Source organism: Talpa europaea, assembly GCF_964194135.1.
Source record: "Talpa europaea genome assembly, chromosome: 8".
NCBI classification, from domain to species: Eukaryota; Metazoa; Chordata; class Mammalia; order Eulipotyphla; family Talpidae; genus Talpa; species Talpa europaea.
This window is the reverse complement of record NC_140075.1, coordinates 19,838,747-19,857,552: the sequence shown is the minus strand read 5'-3', so window position 1 is coordinate 19,857,552 and position 18,806 is coordinate 19,838,747. Positions and strand designations below refer to the sequence as shown.

Sequence of the window (18,806 nt, the reverse complement as noted above, 5' to 3'; positions counted from 1 at the left end):
AAGCAGTCACTTACCTAGGTTTGCAGTTTCTATGAAGCCAACTTGCAAGGGAAAAAAAAAATCAAACATCTATTTGCATTACAATTTTATTTGAGCTGCATGGAAAGCCTCAAATCATTAATAAAGCTAAATAATAAAATAAATGCCCAGGTTCATTTTTTCTTTCTCAAGTATTGAGGAGACAGGAGAAAGCATCTTGAATTATATACTAAGTCATGTCTGCCTTGATCCATGTTTGTGCTCTTTGTGGACAACTTATACTCTACATGCATTAAAAATTAATTCAAATTAATCAGATTTTCAAGTACTGAATAACCCCCAATATTTGATGACCACTAATTTAATTTCTAGGACAAGCATTGAAGTGATGTAAAATTTATGTCTCAGTATAAATGAAATTGCACTCCCAGAAGAAAAAAGTGGGCCATTTTATGAAGGTATGTGCACTTCTTCAAGAAAAAAAAATCATGAGGAGAAACAGACACTTCCTACCTTTGAAACTCTCCATGTAATCTAGACAGTGGGCTTTTCTTAGCCTGCCATGTGGCAACACAGGGTGCCCTTGATTATGGCTACATTTTCATCCCCCTAAACTTTGTGTTTCTACACAGTTAGCCCTTTATGTCAGAGCTGTAAGTGTGCCAGTCACCAAACACAGGCACTAGGGGCTGGAGAATGTAAACATGAGAAATACAGAGAAAATACAAAGGACTGATCACCAATCACAAACACGGTGAGTGCTATTCACCAATATGACCAATTTTCTATTTTAAACTCTCAGAAAGTCAGGAACCATGTGTTTATTTTCCAAGGGAATACCAGAATTCTTTAAGAAATTCAAGGTGCAAAATTACAGGTGAAGTTTTTAAAGTATACTTACCTTATAACTTCATTTCCTTAATTAGCAGAAAATAGGACCATTTTGAGAAGCCAGAACCTGAAAATAAAATTAAAAATCACTAAAAAAGAAAATACTAGAGAAATTCAATAAAACCGAGACAATTTTTGAAAATTTAATAAAATTAGTAAGCTCCTTAAAGAAAAAGCAAATGCCATTATTGCCTATTCAGAAAGCATTCACTGAGTGGAGGTGTTTTAAAACATTAAATTACCAATATTAAAAACAAAAACCATTTTAAAATGGTTTAAAAACAAAAAACAAGCCATTTTAAACCCAATGGAAATTTGAAAATACTAAGATATTATTTATATCTTTAATGTGCCTTTGAATTTGACAATACTCGTCATCTGGAAAACTCTTAATGTCACAACCAGTGATCAGACAGTGCAGGTCAGGCAGAGAGGCATGGAAAGGCTGGAGAGCCTGGGGCCCAGTCCTCACTTACATGGGCAAATATTTTGACAAGGGTGTAACCATTCGCCCATGAGAAAAGGATAGTCTTTTCAAAATTCAGGGTGCTGGGAAAATGAAATGATACCTTTCTCCCACATCACATACAAAAACAAGCCCAAATGTATCAAAGACTTAAATGTAAGAGCTAAAATTCATGCAGAAAGTCTTAAAAAAGAATGTCAGGGAAAAGTGACGTGGCACAGAATTTGATAAATTCTAGCATCTGACACTAAAGTCATCAGGACACCAACAGAAGTAAATGGTTAATGTTCATTGAAATTTTAAAAACATGGCCACACGGCACTATCAGGCGAGCAAAACGGTGAACCAGCAAAAGGAGAGAGAACATTCACAGCCACACACCAGAGGTGGCGGGAGCCCATAGACCCCACAGCAGCAACTGAAGTATTTTTGCTCAATTAATAAATGGACCAAGGCCTTGACTAGACATTTCTCACAAGAAAATATCAAATGACCAATAAGCACATGAAATGCAAGTCCGGGCACAAGAGGAGGCTGGACACCATGGACGGGGCAATGGCAGAAACTGGGGGGAAGCAAAGCAAGAGAGTCCTGGGAGGGTGGAGTCTTGGGGGGGCCCACAGGCATCACCTGGTTATATTTATTTACAGCCTTTATGCCAGCCACCACTTTTGCAGGACAATAAGTTTTGAGTTGCGATTTTTGTTGTTTTTTTTTTTTTGACACAACACAGATTTGCTGTTGGAAGTTGACATGAGAGTACCATAAACATTTAATAACCTGGTGAGGGAGAGGGCACAGGATCAGATTCTCACCCTAAATTGCCGAGTGGTGGTTGATTTTATTAACCAGACATCCAGTGCTCACATTTTCTCAGCTTTGTGACTCAACTGTGTAAACAATATGCACAATTCCCAATGTAGCAGTGAAAAACATTTCTGACATTTGCATATTAGCATGGATTTCACAGATGCCCCAAATTAAATTAGCAACCAAATAAAGTTTGCTTATTAAGAAAATTGGCAGAGTGTGGCAAGATGGCTGCAGGCCGTGCGCTCAGCCCTGGCCCTGCTGACACTCCCAAAGACACACAGCAAAGGAAGGCCCCCTGAAAGAAAGCCCTTGGAAGAGGCACCCCTGGAAGATGGGCAGCGTGTGCAGCGCACATCAAGAGCAAAGGCCCAGCACCTGGGGTGGGGGAGTCTCTCCAGGAGCAGCTTGTCCACCCCGGGCAGCACACCTCAGCAGAGCGGGCGGCTGTGGCGTGGAGCCCCTGCATCTGCGGGCTTGGGGGCACTTACCCACCTCTGGGACCTTGCAGATGGGGCCCTGCACTGGAGATGGGGTGCACAGTGTTGGCGGCCAGGACAGAGGGGGCACCGTGGAGGCCGCGGGAGCTGCGCAGGGTGATGGACAGTAACGAGCGGCGCAAATCTCCCTTTATATAGAACAGTCAAGTCCAAGCCCCATGGGAGGAGCCGCAGTCACCTGTGTCTCCTCATGGACGAAGCTACGACTTACAGCATTGGAAACACCTGCATTCCCCCACCCTGGGCCAAAACCGCGCCTTGCCCAGGCTGACTGGAGGCACCTGGATCTTAACATGCACAAGCACCCATGCTCAGGTTCTGCTCTAGAAAAGCGGGGACCACAGCCCCTGATCCCCTTGCGCCCATAGTCCGGGCCCAGTGCTGCACCGGGTGCTCACAGATGCGGCCTAGGGCTGGACACTGAGAGGGGAGACCAAGGACGGTCCCCTGACCCCGGCAGAATCCCGGCTGAACTCCCCACAGGAAGCTCAGCAGGGAGCTGGGGCTTTTTCTAAGCAGTGAACAGAAATTTCTCTTTTAATTTTTGTAACGGCAGGAGGACACAGGGCAGGTTTTCTATGAGCCCTCTGGCCATCTGCAATTAAAGCCCTGGACCCTCTGCCCCCTCTTACCTTATTTCAGTTTCTTCGCTCCCATCGGTCTTCTGCTGCTGTCTGTTTTCAGCAACCTTTATTTTCACAGCCCCCACCTCAGGTGTGCCCCGGAAGCATTCACACCCCTCCTCACAGGTGTCCACCGTCAGGCTGTGCACGGTGTCTTTCCTCCCAAACGCCCCTTTCTCGACCCCAGGTTTGCCACAAAGGTTTTCGGAGCAAACCCCCAAAGGCCGCTGTCTTCTCTTACCCCTCAGTCCACACTGCCACGTGTTCTCTCTCCACAGCCTGCACCTGGCTTTCTCTTGGCCAGTCAGCCCTGCCTCCAGCACCCACCCAGGTGAGCTGCGCCCCTGAGCACTACAATGGACACAGCCGAAACTGGCTCCCAACAGCCAGGGCACCCCGAAAGGTTTCTTGAGCAGCTCATTTGCACGCGTCCCCCCCCCAGGTTCGCTCTAGATCGCCCCCCCACACCTCCACTTCCACCAGGGGGAACCACTGCTCAGTCCCAAGCTGGAGCGCCCAGCTGGTGGCCTTCTCCGGGTCTCGGCCCAAGCCGCCCCCCACCCCCAGCCCCCGCTGCGCGCACTCTGACATCACACAGTCAGCTCTTTTGGGGGGACAGCCCAGTCCCAGGGGTACTCACTGCCGTCCCCGCCGCATCAGGCTCTCCTCACCGCCGCCGCCAGGCAGCTCCTCTGAAGGTCCCACCCCCCCAGGATAGCGCTTGACTGCCCCCCCGCAGCCGCGCTACCTCCAGGGGGAGCCCCTGCTCACTCTCGGCCTCCGGCCTCCCCAGCAGGCGCGTGTGGCTCGGGGCCTATTCTAGGCTGCGGGCTCTGCGCAGGCCGCCCCCCACCCTCAACCCGGGGTACGCACTCTGAGGTCTGAGACCCTCCGGTCTCTTGGGGGGACCCGCCCAGACTCAGGGGTACTCACTGCCATCCCAGCCGCACCAGGTCTCCTCACCTCCCTGCGGGCGGCCCCTGCGCTCAGGCAGCCCTCGGCCGGGGGGCACCGCCCACCTAGGAGAGCGCGCTCCCCGCGGGCCGCTTCGGGCGTCTCCCCGCCATGGGCGCTCCCACAGGCCAGGGCCCCACAGGGCCCCCCGCGCCCTGAGGCTCCTCGGGCCCTGACCCTCTCCAGCCCACGGGCCGCGCCCCCAGGGGCCCCAAGGCGGCTCCGCTGCTCCTGGAGCATCCGCAGTTGTGTCCCCCCGTTCCGGGATCCTGACCTGGGCGCCCGCTTTTGGCGCCTCTGGGCGGCTTTTGGAGACTCTCCCGCCTGCTACGGAGAAGCTCCCCCCAGGCCGCTGCAGGCCGCCCCGACTGTCCTCTCCGGGGTTGCAGAGGATCCCCTCGCTCCCCCTCCCCGGGCGGGCGCCACGGAGAAGGCGTCCCCCGCCCCAGCCCCTGGCGTTCTCGGGGGTCCCCGCCATCCGTGGCGGGGGCCCAGTCAGCGCCGGGCGAGCGGATGGGGCATCGGGCTCCTGCTCCCCCGCCGCTGCGCCTGCGCCTCGGCTCGGGTCCTGGGCGGGCCCCGCCGGCAGCTCCCCCCTCCTCTCCAGTCTCCTGCGGCCGCTCCCGGGCCGCGGCCGCCTCCTGGGGGTTCCCGGCGCCTCCAGGCTCGCCCTCCCCCCACGGGCAGAGCTTCGAGGGACGCTCGCCCCAGACCTGCTCTGAGCGGGGCCCAAGTCCGTCGGCGGCCCCCGCCGTGCGCACCCCGCACCCCGCTCCCGTCCCAGCACTTCGGGGGCTGCGTTCCCTTAGGCGCCGGGTCCTGCCGCCCGGGCCGGCTCCGGGAGCTCCGGGCACACGGGCAGAGGGTCCCGGGGATCCGGGGGCTGACGGGGCCTTTCGCGTTCTCCCCCACAGCACAGCCGGGCGCCCGGGGGCAGGGCGGGCAGGAGGCCCGGCCCTGGTGAACCCCGACTCTCCGTGCTCTCTGGGCGGGCCCGGGGCTGAGGGGCCGGGATGCGGGGCTGAAGTGGGGGGCTCAAGGCGGGCAGGCCCCCCCAGCGCCCGGGGATCTGGAAGCTCTCGGGGCTCTCTCCGTCGTTCCCGCGGGGTCTGCTCCTGTCCCAGCCGCTGCGCGTCCTCTCTCGCCGCCGCTCTCGCTGGGGGCCCGAACCCGCCCGGCCGCCAGGACGCCGCCTTATATGCTCCGGCCCCGCGCCCAGGGGTGCGCCCTCGCCGGCCCCACGCCTCCCGCGCCCAGGACCCAGGAGCTGCCGCAGAGGCCCCGGCGCCCGAGCAGAGCGGCGGCCTGGACGCCACAGACCCCCGCTCTAGCCCTGAGCCCCACCCCGGTGCGCGCCCCGGATCTGCTTGGAGCCGCCCCTCAAAGGGTCTCAGTGTCTGGTGTGTTTCGGGGGAGACCTTGAGACAGACTTTGCAGGGACTTCAAATGCACAGGAAACTTTCAGGGCAGCTCAGGTGCTCTCTGGCTCACGCTCAGATTCCTGCTTGACCGTGTATTTTGCTTCCCATGAAACATTCATCACAACATACAAAATACACAACATACAACACAACATACAAAATGGAATATTGTGTTTTCATCACAATATTCCATTTTGTATTGAACCAAAATATTCCGGGGATCTAGCACATCACCCCCAAAATAAATCATCCTGGTTTCCATGTTAGGATCCATTTCAGCTGTCACCACCTGCTCCACCTGGGTGAGAGCATCTTCTTCCCTCAGATCGACTTTTCTCTTTGGCAGCTTTTCCTGACGCTGCTGCTTTTTCACAACCACGAGGGGTGGAGTGTGTGCCCCTGCCTGCACTGTCGGGTGTCTTTTGTTTCTTTTAAAGATTTATTTATTTATGCATACAAGAATTGGGGTACAGGCCAGAGCTGTGGGGGTTTCCGAGAGGATTCCCCAGAGTAGGAAGCAGTAAAGGGGGATCTACACTGCTGAGGGGAGCAGCTGGCGAGGCAGGAGAGCTCTGCTGGGCCACGTGGTTGCTCCGTGGTCAGGGATGGAACTTGTGCTGTTGTGGCTGCGGACTTAACCCCTTCCGCCACCAGGGAGGCCCAATAAATAAATCTTTAAAAATAATAAACAACAGCATGCTGTCACCGGAGCTCCAGAGACTTCAACTGGGCGTATGATTAACGGGGTGTGTTGCTGAAACACTGATCGTGAATCACTTATCCTGCAAAAAAAAAAAAAAAAAAAAAAAACACGAGAAACTAGAGAACTGTATCCTTAAAACTTTAAAAGACTCTTCACTTTTGTAGGTGACGCGGGGGGGGGGGGTGGTCGCTGGGGCGGGTGAGGGTGCACACCAGGGGAGCCCGGGCGGAGCGTCCGTGCACAAGGAATTTAACGCAATTTAGTAAAAGGTCCTTTGAAAAACAAGCGCCAGGAATCTTTCACAGACTCACGAGGCCTTCACCCACTCTGTGAGAACAAGAGCCACAGCATCAGAGATGACACACGTGCAATTCACACGATTAGAAAGAGTTGAACCAAAAAGGTGGAGAGCTGACCTCCTCCAAATCTCCCTTTAGGACACACACTCAGGGGAGAGCGCGGGCGCAGACCCACCGCCACACATGACGCAGCGAGTTTCCCGCAGGTGGGGAATCCGCAGGGGTCGGCAGGGGAAGCCACAGGGGTCGGCACGCCCGGGGTGCAGCAGACAAGCCTCGCCCTGGGAGAACCACCTTCGTGATCGTGATCGTCCTGTCTCCCCTGCCAGGTAAGTAGGAGCGGCCCGTGCGCCGCCACGTGCGCCCGGCTCCCCGCCTCGCTCTGCACCCATGGCTCGGCTCCCGCCGCCCGCCCACCCCGACGCCCGCGACGGCCCTTGCCCCCACCTCGCCGGGCCCGAAAACACTCCGGGGTGGGGAAGGGGCACTTGCGCCCCCAGATCAGCCCGCGCAGGGCCAAGCGCAGCAGACCCAGCTTCCTCCATGCGCTGCTCATCTGCATACGCCACGCCCTCCATGCGCGGTCGGGGTTCGTGCCCCAACCAGGCTGTAAGAGTAGAGAGCACCCAGGAGAAGTCCTGGACTCTCCCAACTAAAATGAACATTAGGGGCCTCCCTGGTGGCGCAAGGAGTTAAGACGCAGCACTGTGAAGGCACCCGCAGCCACTACAGCACGAGCTTGATCCCTGGCGGCCAGGGAGCTACCCACATGGTACAGCAGACATCTTCTGTCTCCCCTGCTGCTCCTCTCAGCAGTGTGTCTCAGTCAATCCCCAGTTCTATTCCCCAGTCTGTCTCTTGCCAGTACCCCAGTTCTTGTATGCATAAATAAATCTTAAAAAAATAAAATTAGATTGAAGGGCCTCCTTGGTAGCACAAGGGGTTAAGACACAGCACTATGAAGCAATCCGCAGCCACTGCAGCACAAGTTCAATCCTGGCCAGGGAGCTACCCACATGGTACAGCAGACCTCTCCTGTCTTGCCCGCTGCTCCCCTCAGCAGCGTATTTCAGTCAAACATCATTTGCAGTTTTACTTTTAAATGCATATTTTAGCAATGGTAGAAACTAGCCATAAACAAATGAGGAGAATCTTGGAGTCAGCTAACGAGATTCCTGATTTTTCAGAAATCTGCCCCATGCCCAGACTTTTGTCAGACGACATGAGTAGCGTGGCTCCCAATACCCCTCAGCAATGTATTTCAGTCAGTCTGCCTGTTCTGTTCCCCACTCTGTCTCTTGTGAGTCCTCTCACCCCCTGCACCTATGGCCTATACCCCAGTTCTTGTATGCATAAATAAATAAATCTTTTAAAAAAAAGTTAAATTCCTGCTATGAGTGAGACCATCAGGTATTTTTCTTTTTCTTTCTAGCTTATTTCACTTAACATGATCCCTTCCAACTCCATCCATGTTGCTGCAAACTACATGAGTTTATCTTTTTTGATTGCTGAGTAATATTCCATTGTGTCTGTATACCACATATTCTTGATCCAGTCATCTATTTTTGGGCATTTGGGTTGTTTCCATAGCTTAGCTATTGTAAATAGTGCTGCTATAAACTTAGGGGTGCAGGAGCCCTTTTGAATTAATGTTTCTGTGTCCCTTGGGTAAATACCTAGGAGTGGAGTTACTGGATCATATGGAAAATGCATACATTGTGCAAAAATGAAAAAATGATGTAAGAATTATATAAAATAAAATCATTTATAAAAAACTTATAAGTGTTAAGTGTTCAATAAAAACAATTACATCCGATTATGAAAAAAAGTTAAAAAAAAGTTCAATTCATTCATTATTTTAATTATCCACCCTTCCCATCCTGTGCTCATGTTTTCCTTTAAATCTTTGAGTATTGGGCATATTTTTTCCTTTAAAATAAACTTTATTTTTAGAGCAGTTATAGGTTTGTAGTAAATTGAATAGAAAACAAACAAAATTCCTATTTATCCTCTTTACTCATTCATGCACATTTGGGACTATTCATTTGTTATCATCCATGAACATCAGTATCACCCAGAGTTTATAGTTCACATTGGTATTCACTCTTGGTACTGTACACTTTATGGATTTTAGCATATGGTGGCATGTATCTTCCATTATAGTGTCATATAGAACAGTACTCAGTCTTCACCTATTCCTTGCTTCCCTCTTCCTTAATCCCTGATATCACTAATCTCTTTACTGTCTTTACAGTTTTGCCTTTTCCATAATGTCCTATGGTGCTAACAGTGTGTGTGTGTAGCCTTTTCAGATTGATTTCTTTAACTTATTAATATGCATTTAAGTTTCCTCCATGCCTTTTTGTGACTTGATAGTTCATTTCTTTTTAGCACTGAATAATTACATTTTATTTGTCCATTCTCCTGCTGAAGTTCTTGATTAATTCCAAGTTTTGGCAAATATGAATAAAAGTGCTGTAAATATTCATGTGCAAACTTTTGTATGGATGTCTTCAACTCCTTTAGGTAAAACCAAGAAATGTGACTGCTGGGTTGTGTGGTGAGAGTGTGCCTAGTGGGAATTGTTTGGGGACTATAATCGAGATGAAAATGTACACATTGTGCAAAAATGAAAAATGATGTAAATATATATAAAATAAAATAAATAAAATATCATATTCAAAAAAAAAGAAAAAAATTGCCAGACTGTCTTCCAAAATTACTGCATCATTTTTCACTCCTACCAGCAGTAAGTGAGAGTGCCTTTTGCTCCACCTTCACGTCAGCATTTGGTGGTGTCAGTGTGTTAGATTTTGGCCATTTTGATAGTTGTCGTATCTCATTGTTGTTTCAATTTGCATTTCCCTAATGACATATGATGTGGAACATCTATTCATATGCTTATTTGACAGCTGTGTAGCTTCTTTTGTGATATGTCTGCTTAGGTCTTTTACACATTTTTTAACTAGAATGTATTGGTGATTTTTAAGGGTTCTTTGTATATTTTGGAGAACAGATTTTTATTAGATATGCCTTTTGCAAATATTTTTTCCAAGTCTGTGACTTATCTTCTCATTCTTTTGAGTAGCGGGCATATTTATAATGTCTATCACAAAAAGTAAATGTTATATGATTTGTCCTGTTTTCTAGGTGTTTATGTAGCAATAGGGTCATTTTGGAAACTTGCTCCCCCACAGCTAGAAGTATAATTCCTTGTAAGCATTTTTTTTAAACATTTCCATTCCTTTTTTTTACAGATTTATTTATTTATTTATTTATTTGTTTGTTTATTTATTTATTTATTTGTTTGTTTATTTATTTATTTATATAAGCACTGGGTACAGTCGGAAGCATGGGAGGGTGAGAGAATTCACCAGAGCCAGAAGGGAGAACAGAACAGGCAGATTGATGAAGTACACTGCTGAGGGGAGCAGGGGCGGCAGGAGAGGTCTGCGCGCCATGTGGAACCCTCGCCTGGCGGCCACAGATCAACCGACACTGCAGAGGCTGCGGGCAGCCTCACAGCCCAGCGCTCAACCGCTGGGCCACCAGGGGAGGCCCCCCGTAAGCATTTTTAATGCTCACAAAACTCCAGTGAAAATTCAAGTTTGAGTGAGTGAATTCATGAGAACCAAAAATTCCTAAATTAATTGTCACCAATTAATGATTATTTCCCATAAACTGTTCATTGTTGTAGGCCAGGTGCTACCCCAGAAATGATTTTTTTTAATGTAACCTTCTTTTGAATAAAGAAAAAAAAAAGGTACATGGGTGAAGAAAAAAAGTCAAAAATGAAACAAAATTTATGAACTGAATACATAAAATGCACAAATTCTTCAAAGACATTACAAAAAAGGGGAGAATGTTGCTTCTTTATTAGATGAGGGCAGAGAGGAATGAGTAGCAGTTAGAAGAGAAAATTACGAAAGAACATTTTTATAGAGTTTATCTTGATTAATATTTTAAAAAATCAAAAGGTGCAGAAAAGTCGAGTTAACACATGGACTTGGAGAAAGGAAAGGTGAAGCTGCAGGTAGCTCGATGAGATGGCAGATTGCAAGTAAAAAACAAAGACACTTTGTGGTCATTTGCTACAACAGTCAGAGGGAACCAATGCCCCTAATGATATTTGGGGAGCCCCCAAATGGGTACATTTTAGTGGAATGAGCTCTGACTTGGCCTCCAGAGTTGCTTCTGGGGCCACTGCAGTGGGTGTGGTGTGGAAGAGTGAGGTGACACACAGGCATCCAGATTCTTTTTTTAAAAAAGATTTATTTATCATTTATGCATACAAGAGCTGGGGTACAGGCCAGAGGTGTGGGGGTTGAGAGGACTCACCAGAGACAGAGTAGGGAACAGAGCAGGCAGACGGACTGAATTACACTGCTGAGGGAGCAGCGGGCTAGGCAGGAGAGGTCTGCTGTGCCATGTGGGTTGCTCCCTGGCTGGGGATCGAACTCGTGCTGCAGTGGCTGCAGATAGGTTGTGTCTTAACCCCTTGCACCACCATGGGGGCCCCAGGCATCCAGATATTCTGCCTCATAAAACACAAAGCTGACAATGTTTAGGAAAAAATGCAAACTGCTCTTTGGACTGGGCTTCACCTCAACTGGGTGAGTTACCTTTTTTTGTTTTTATAAATGCATGTGATCCATTCTCAGAACCTGCAAGTTCTAAAAGTCAGCTTAAAAAATCAATTCCCAGAAATACATGTAAGTTCTCCTGCCTAGGGACACCCTTGTGACACATCTACCCGGCCCATGAAGGGCTGCCAGTGGCAGTGGCAGGCCAGCTGGGAGGGGGGCACTGAGCGGCCCTGGTCCCCTGGTCCCACCATGAATTGCCTTTGGTTTTGTGATTGCTGTTCCCTTGCCTTTTGTGTGTTTTAGGAAATGATTTTATGTGACCCAGGTCTAAGCATAACAAGATGTTCCCTGCCCTGCACCCCGGAGGGGTCAGGGGACCGTCAGGTTTTTGATTGAACAAGTTGTGCACCTGCAGATCCGCCGCTTGGTAGCTGTGCACCAGGCCTCTGCTTCCTCGTCACAGCTGCCATAGCCACGGGCTGATGCCACAGGGTGCAGGTGCCCTGAGCCAACACAGAGGGCCTGGTGTGATGAGGACTCAGCAACTCAACTCATTGCTTTCATGAGAAGCCATGCGGGTGTGATGTGTTTGGGGCGGGGGCGGGGGGGCACAGAGGAGGGCTGACTCTGTCGGGGGAGACCGGAGCTGGAGGAAGCATTCCAGAAGACACAGGAAGAATGTATCAGTCGCTCAGAGTGAGAAGATTTTAGAGGCCATCCTTACAGAAAGAGAAAATAAAGGTCTAGAACCTAAAGAGAAACTGAGGAAGGAATGAAGACATTTGTAGGAGACTCTGCATTCAGCCCTAGGATGTGATCCAGTGTGATCCTTCTACCTGCTCTCGCCATGAAAGCTCCAGGGACACGCACACTCCCCGCAGCTGCGCTGGGAATGCAGCCATCACGGGGCACAACGTGGGGAGAAAAGCCTGTGGCTGACACGGGGCGAGCTCTGATGTGGAGGGTGGAGGGCCGTCAAGTGTCGCTTACGGAGGCCAGGGGCACGCTGGGCAGGGGGACTGTCCCCCAGTGTGGCTGAGGGGAAGGCAGCACTCTGGCTCAGCAGCCCCCCCAGGCTGGATGGGGGACGACGGCCTTTGTCCCTCTTGGCCGCACCAACCAGCGTGAGCCTTCGTCGTTTCTCACCTGGCACCTCCCAGCGGGCTTCCCCTTCCCCCCCCCCACGCACCAGCGTGGGCCTCCTCCAGCGTACACCTGCCGCGCCTCTCCATGATCAGCACCTCGGCGCCGCCCTGCCAGCCCTTTGCGGTGCACACAGGACGGAGACACGGCCTGGCCGGTGCCTGCCCCCTGGCTCCTTCCAGCACACAGAGTGGCACCTTAGCCGCTCACGCTCACCCCTCCCGCTCTCACACCTGCCCCCCACCTTTGCCACCTCAGAAACTCATATACATGCTTCATGTGTCTTCTGGAATGCCATCCCCCCACTCGGGTCTCCCCCCCCAGATTCAGTCCTCCTCTGGGGCCCCCGATCACATCCCACCTGTGTGGCTTCTTGTGAGAGCAACGGGTGAAGTGGCTGAGTCCTCAGCGCCCCAGGCCCTCGGTGCTGGCTCAGTCCACCTGTGGCATCAGCCCCCCAGCGATGGCAGCCATGGGCGAGGAAGCATAGGCCTGGCCACAGCTGCCACGGGGCGGGTCTGCCGGGTAAGCCCTGGCCCTGAGCCCGCGCCATGGGCCTCCAGCACTGGCCTCCCAGCCATTCCTTGCTGTGTGGATCTCGGGCTCTCCCGAAGCCGCTGTCCTCGGATGACCTACCCTAGACCACGGGAATCAGAAGTTCTTGGGGGTTGGACCCTGATGTCTGTCATTTTTCAAAGCTAGCTCTCCTCCTGGTATCTATTTTCTGGTAGATAGAGACAGAACACAAAGCTACCAACCGAAAACACTCAAGAAGATTTATGTAGAGAAATGCCACTGAGAACACACAGAGTGCTGGGCCTGGGGGGGGTGTGCGCGGGGAGCAGGGAAGAGAGCGCCTTTCCACTGCTTTCAAGCCCAAGCATTTCCCAGGCACCATCTTTATGTTCCCTACTGTTGGGCAGCTCCTCTCACAGAGTAAAGGAAATCAGGCTAATCTTTGCTGATGCTCACGCAAGCTGATGGATGCATGGGCTGCGATTCTAGAGCGCATGTGGCTCCTCATTCCCGCCATTGCCTGCAGCAGAGGGGAGACTCTCCCAAGATGGCCCGGAGGCTCTCAGCCTCCTGTCCCCTGATTCCCTGAGACCTCGGGGGGAATGGGAAAGGGTGGGTTCCTATTCCCTCCTGGACTCAGTTTCCTCACCTGTAAAATGGGATACATAGGTCTCTCCACATCATTCATTTATTCTCTCTTACTTATTGAGCACCCACGGGCTCAGCTCCAGGCACTGGGGACATCCCGGAACAAAGCAGGTGCTGGTGTTCGGTGTTTGACTCCTCCCACACGCACGGAGCACTGACCCCCTGGCATCTCTGGTGCAGACAGGACTCCTCTGCACTTGACCACACACTGGCCCTGTCCCATGCGTGTATCTGGCTGCCAGCTCAATTATTAAATCCAGGGAACAGAGACCAGGTTTTCTTCTACTGTGTTGCCACAGCTATTAACACAAGCATATATGCCCTTCATTTTCAATTTTAAAAAAGGAGTTGACAAATGTTTGTCGAATGAATAATAAAAATCATGCAGTATGTTGACATTCACAAGTAGTACCTCCTGTAACAGCACTTCCCGTGGCAGTTTTTTGATAGGGAAAGAGGTAAAGCACCTTGCTCAGGGCATAGGTGAGTGGTGGATTCTGGATGCAAACCCAGGTCTCTCCATAAATAAGAGAAAATGTAACATGAAACCATACAGTTTCTGAGTCAAGTCGCATGTGTAGCAGGGAAAGCACATTCTTCGTAGAAGGGAAATTTTGAAGAAATGACACAGAAGCGGGGCTTCAGCTGGACTTTGAGGGTAGAGGCTGCTAAAGTGACTGTGCATGAATCCATGAGGCCAAGGGCCCCACACACCCCCAGGGCCTAGGTCAGAGCACCTTAATCAACCCATCCGCCTGAGGCATGTGTCTCCAACAGCTGGAAAGTGATGCAAAAATAATTGCTCAATATGTGCAAAAGATCACCATCTAACCAGCCATGCGGGTGAGTATGCGATGAAGCCAGATGCCCTCTCTGCGGTGAGCCCCAGAGCGCAGGGCCGGGCTATGGGGGCTGGACACCTAGGCCTGACCCTGAGCACGCCCAAGTAGAGGGTAGAGGACCCAGGCGGTAGAGGGTCCAGGGGGTAGAGGGTCCAGGGGATAGAGGGTCCAGGGGGTAGAGGGCCCAGGGGGTAGAGGGCCCAGGGGGTAGAGGGGCCAGGGAGTAGAAGGCCCAGGGGGTAGAGGGTCCAGGGGGTAGCGGGCCCAGGGGGTAGAGGGCCCAGGGGTTAGCGGGCCCAGGGGTAGAGGGTCCAGGGTGTAGCGGGCCCAGGGGTTAGAGGGCCCAGGGGGTAGCGGGCCCAGGGGTTAGAGGGCCCAGGGGGTAGCTGGCCCAGGGGGTAGGGGGGCGAGGGGGTAGAGGGCCAAGGGGTTAGAGGGCCAGGGGGTAGCTGGCCCAGGGGGTAGGGGGGCCAGGGGGAAGCGGGCCCAGGGGGTAGCTGGCCCAGGGGGTAGGGGGGCCAGGGGGAAGCGGGCCCAGGGGGTAGAGGGCCCAGGGGATAGAGGGGCCAGGGGGTAGAGGGCCCAGGGTGTAGCAGGCCCAGGTGGTAGAGGGTCCCCATGGGCTGGACCTCGCCCTGGCGGGATCTGGCGCCCCCTACCAACGCTTCTGGCGCCGTCAATGTTTCCGGCGCTGTCTGCCAGGCAGGGTGGGCGGGGCTTCTGGCAGCGGCTGGGGCTGCACCTGGGGCTGCACCCCGAGGCCTCTCAGCTGTGCTCAGGCAGGTGCGGCCTCTTCCCCATAAGGGAGGCCGGTTTCCGCGGCGCGCAGGGCGGGGTTTCGGGGGGTGATTTGCCGTCCTGCAGTGGGCAGGGCCCCCCCTCTGCCTGTGGCTGGAGGGGGGGGTCTCCTCCCGGGGAGCCCCTGGGGCTGCTCGCCCGCGGCATCTTCGGGGGGCTCGCTGCCCCGGCAGGTACTGTCTTCCAGTCCGGGCCTCCCTGGCACGCCGCGACGGCGTCTCTGGGTGGACCCCTGGCGCCCAGGGTGCACGGCCTCTGCTGCGCCCCCTTGGTTTCCGTCGCAGCGGTGGGCGGGTCCGTCCCCCTCCCGGGGCCCTGACCCTGTCTCGGGCCCGCGCCCTCCCCGGTAGGAGCCCGCGCTTGTGGGGCGGCCCCTCGCTCTGCTCACCCGGTCCTCTCCGGGGCCAGGGCTTGTAGCCCTGGAGTAAAAGAGGGGGACAGGGGCGAGGGCGGGCCAGGGGTGCTCGGCGAGTCCCGGCGAGGCCGCAGCTGGAGCTCCGGGGAGCCCGGCGGGGCGCTGCGCCCCTGCTCGGTGGAGCCCGCCGCGGCGTGCCCTGGGCGCAGCCCGGGCGGGGCCTGGCGCGGCGGGCGGGCCCGTGCGGAGGGTGGGCGGGAGAGGAGCCCCGGCAGGGGGCGCCCCGGGACGGGCGGGAGCTGGGGGTCGGGAGCCCTGCAGTGCCCCTGGGGCGGGAGGACGCGGCCTGAGCGCCCTCCCTCCAGCGCGGTTCCGCCGGCGGCGCCTTCTCTCCTCCCCCTGGGCTTGTGCCCGGCTTCCCCGTGAGAACCGCGGACGTGTCAGGTCACCTTCGTGGGCCTGTCAGGGGGCGGGGGGTTCCAGACGGCGCTCTCCAGCCCTGGCCAGTCCCCGCAGGACGAGCCCCATCCCCCGCCGTCGGTGAGCAGCCCCCGGGCGCAGCAGACCTCCCTGGTCTCCCCGCGGCGCCCCGCAGCCCTGGATTTCAGTCCATCCGCCAGTTCTGCCCCCCTCTTCCTAGGGTGACTCCTCTCGCACCCCGCGCCTCTGGCCTGTACTCCAGTTCTTGTATGCATAAAGAAAGAAATCTAAGAATACCAAGGAGGAGACGTGGCACGCAAGCGGTTGAGCGCTGGGTTGCCAAGCTGCACGCAGCCTCTGCAGCGCCGGTTCAATCCCCGGCAATCCTGGAGAGGGTCCCATATGGTGCACAGACCTCTCCTGCCGTGTCCGCTGCTCCCCTCAGCAGTGTACTTCGTCATTCTGCCTGCTCTGTTCCCTGCTCTGGCTCTGGTGAATTCTCTCACCCTCCCCCACTTCTTACTGTGCCCAGTGCTTGTATAAATAAATAAAATAAATCTTTAAAAAAAGAGAAGTGTTTGATTATGGATCTGAGGTTTTGGCGGGAGCTGCCACGATGCCTCGGATGCAGGGACCAGGGGCCTGTCCCTCTGGGGGAGGAACGAGCCAGGTGGTCTCCCCCATCTCTGGAAGTTCCCCCTCCTTTCAGAGCTTGGTATCTCCCATTCCAGGAGCTGGGAAAAGCAGCCTGGATTCCCCCATCTCGCGCCCACCCCTTTTCCTCGCCTTTGCAGACCCTCCTCAGCTTCCCCTTTGCATCAAGACCCCTGCCCTCTGCCCAAGCACGGGTCAGGGGTCTGTTAGCCATGAGTCTGCTGCCCTCCTAGTGTGTCCACAAATTCAACCACTCTCCTTTTCCCCAAAATCGGTTTCCTTTCATCGGCTGAGGGAAACTGAGGCCGGCGTTCAGTACCCATGGGGCAGGCCACAGCCAGGAGCTGGATGCCACTTGGGCTCTGCCAGGCCCAACTCTGACTTCCCCGGGATGGAGCAGCTGCCCACCATCGAGGTGATGCTCCAGGCCTGTCGCCCTGGCATCACAGGTGGCGTCCTGGTCCCGCTGCTCAGAGGGAGTGCCCTCTCTCCAGGGGGAGGGAGAACCCCAGCAGCTGTGGGGTTTCTCCTCAGGAAACATGCCAAGTTCTCCTCAGGAGAGGCCCAGCTCTTCTCTGCCCCCTGGATTGGCCTTGGAGGAGATGGAACCCAGGTGGAAAACTGCGGTCCCCTGGCCTTTGGTGCCAGCTCCCCGGGGTGCACGCCCCCCAAGCCCCTCAGCTGCACACATTTGGGAGGAATCAGTCCCCCTCAGGGAGGCAGTCAAGTTCCCCTCAGTTTGGGAGTCTGTGAGCCTCCCCCAGTTTGGGGTGCCATTGGTTTGTCAGGCCTGAGAGAGTGGGAATTGGGAAACACTGGGTATTTTCCTTGGGTAGTTGGAGTTTCCTGTTCGTTTTTGGAAGTCGGGGATGTGGTGAAAATGGTGAGAGGTGCCATATTTGTTTCACTTGAAAGTCCCTTGGGTGTTCACTGAAGCGGGGACCTGTAGCTGCCAACCCGTGTCTAGGAAGCAGCTCCTGCCACTGTTTCCCTGCAGCAGCCTGGGAGCAGCTGACAGTGGGGCACAGACTGATGCTTCCCTGACCCTAGAGCCAGGCAGGCAGCTCTCCTTTCCCGCACTGGCTGGCTCAGGCAGGCGTTCCTTGTGACCATCCTCTTCGATGGTCTCCCCCTGACATCCAGGGCCTGTTCAGGCACGTTGGCTCTAGGCAAACTAGGACACCCCTGACTCGGTGGACGCTGGCAGGTGGCTGGAAGGGCTGGGTTGTCCCCCTGAGAGCAGTGGGCCTGGCTGGACGGGGGCGTCTCCTTACCTTCCTTGGTCCTCACTGTGTGCAAAGAGCTCTGCAAATCTGAATGCTGTGCCTGTGTGAGGAATGCAAGCAAGTATCTGCAGTCGGGTCTTGGGTATTTAAAAATTCGGTATTTTTCCTATTCTGATGTGTTTAGTCAGACAGCTGATTCGGTGTCTCCCAGTAACTGTGACGATGGGGTGTCCAGTCAGCTGAAGAGAGTGCTCTCCACTTGAAGGAGGCCTTGTCTTCCTCCGACCTGGCTGGCCTCTTTGGACCACACTCGGGACTTCTGGGATCAGGCTCAGCTGGTTTTGTCAAAATGACTTTGGACTTTCTAGTCAGCTGTAAAGGACGCTTGCCAGTCGGTTGGAAAATGTCTAAACTTCTTATTGGCCATGAAACATGACAGGTTTCATAAAAAATCTAAGTTTCTTATATAAAATAATCAATTTAGTCATCAAAAACTACATAGTAGGTTTCTGTAAACGATATTCCTTGTCAAATTTCTGGTAAGAGTCTAAGAACAAACAAACTGCAAAGTAAGATCTTCATCGGTCTCCTCTCCTGTCCTGCTCACGCCCCAGGGAGAGGTGTCGTTTATCTTTCCTAGGACCAGACCTCCTCTGGGAGGTCAAACAAACCAGGACTTTGCAAAGCCATTTGAATTTTCTATGCTTGTCTTTCAGATGCTTCCAATCTTGGGCTCTAGAGGTTTTTCAATGATTGAAATGGGACACTTATTAGAACATGGACGGACTTCAGTTTCCCTCTCCTATTAGAAACCTCCTTGATGACCAAAAACAAACAAACAAACAAAAAACTTAAATGGCTATGTCAATTCACTTGAAAAACGAAAGTTGTTTTAGGAATTAGTCTGTCTTTGTCTTGAAAAGGGATATAGTTTTGGTGAACTGTCCACCTTTTAGGAAAAAGGTGGCCATA

The 18,806-nt window shown here is 53.4% G+C and overlaps 1 protein-coding gene across 1 annotated transcript in view; it reads right to left on the bottom strand.

Moving 5' to 3' along the window:
* Positions 1 to 5,028: 5,028 nt before the first annotated feature.
* Positions 5,029 to 18,806, bottom strand: part of LOC311175200 (centromere-associated protein E-like) — a gene marked incomplete at both ends in the record, with an annotated part of 138,012 nt that continues 124,234 nt past the window's right edge. The window contains 2 exon segments of the mRNA XM_084240113.1: positions 5,029 to 5,528; positions 7,094 to 7,253. Of these exon segments, the coding sequence (XP_084096239.1) occupies positions 5,029 to 5,528; positions 7,094 to 7,253 (660 nt within the window).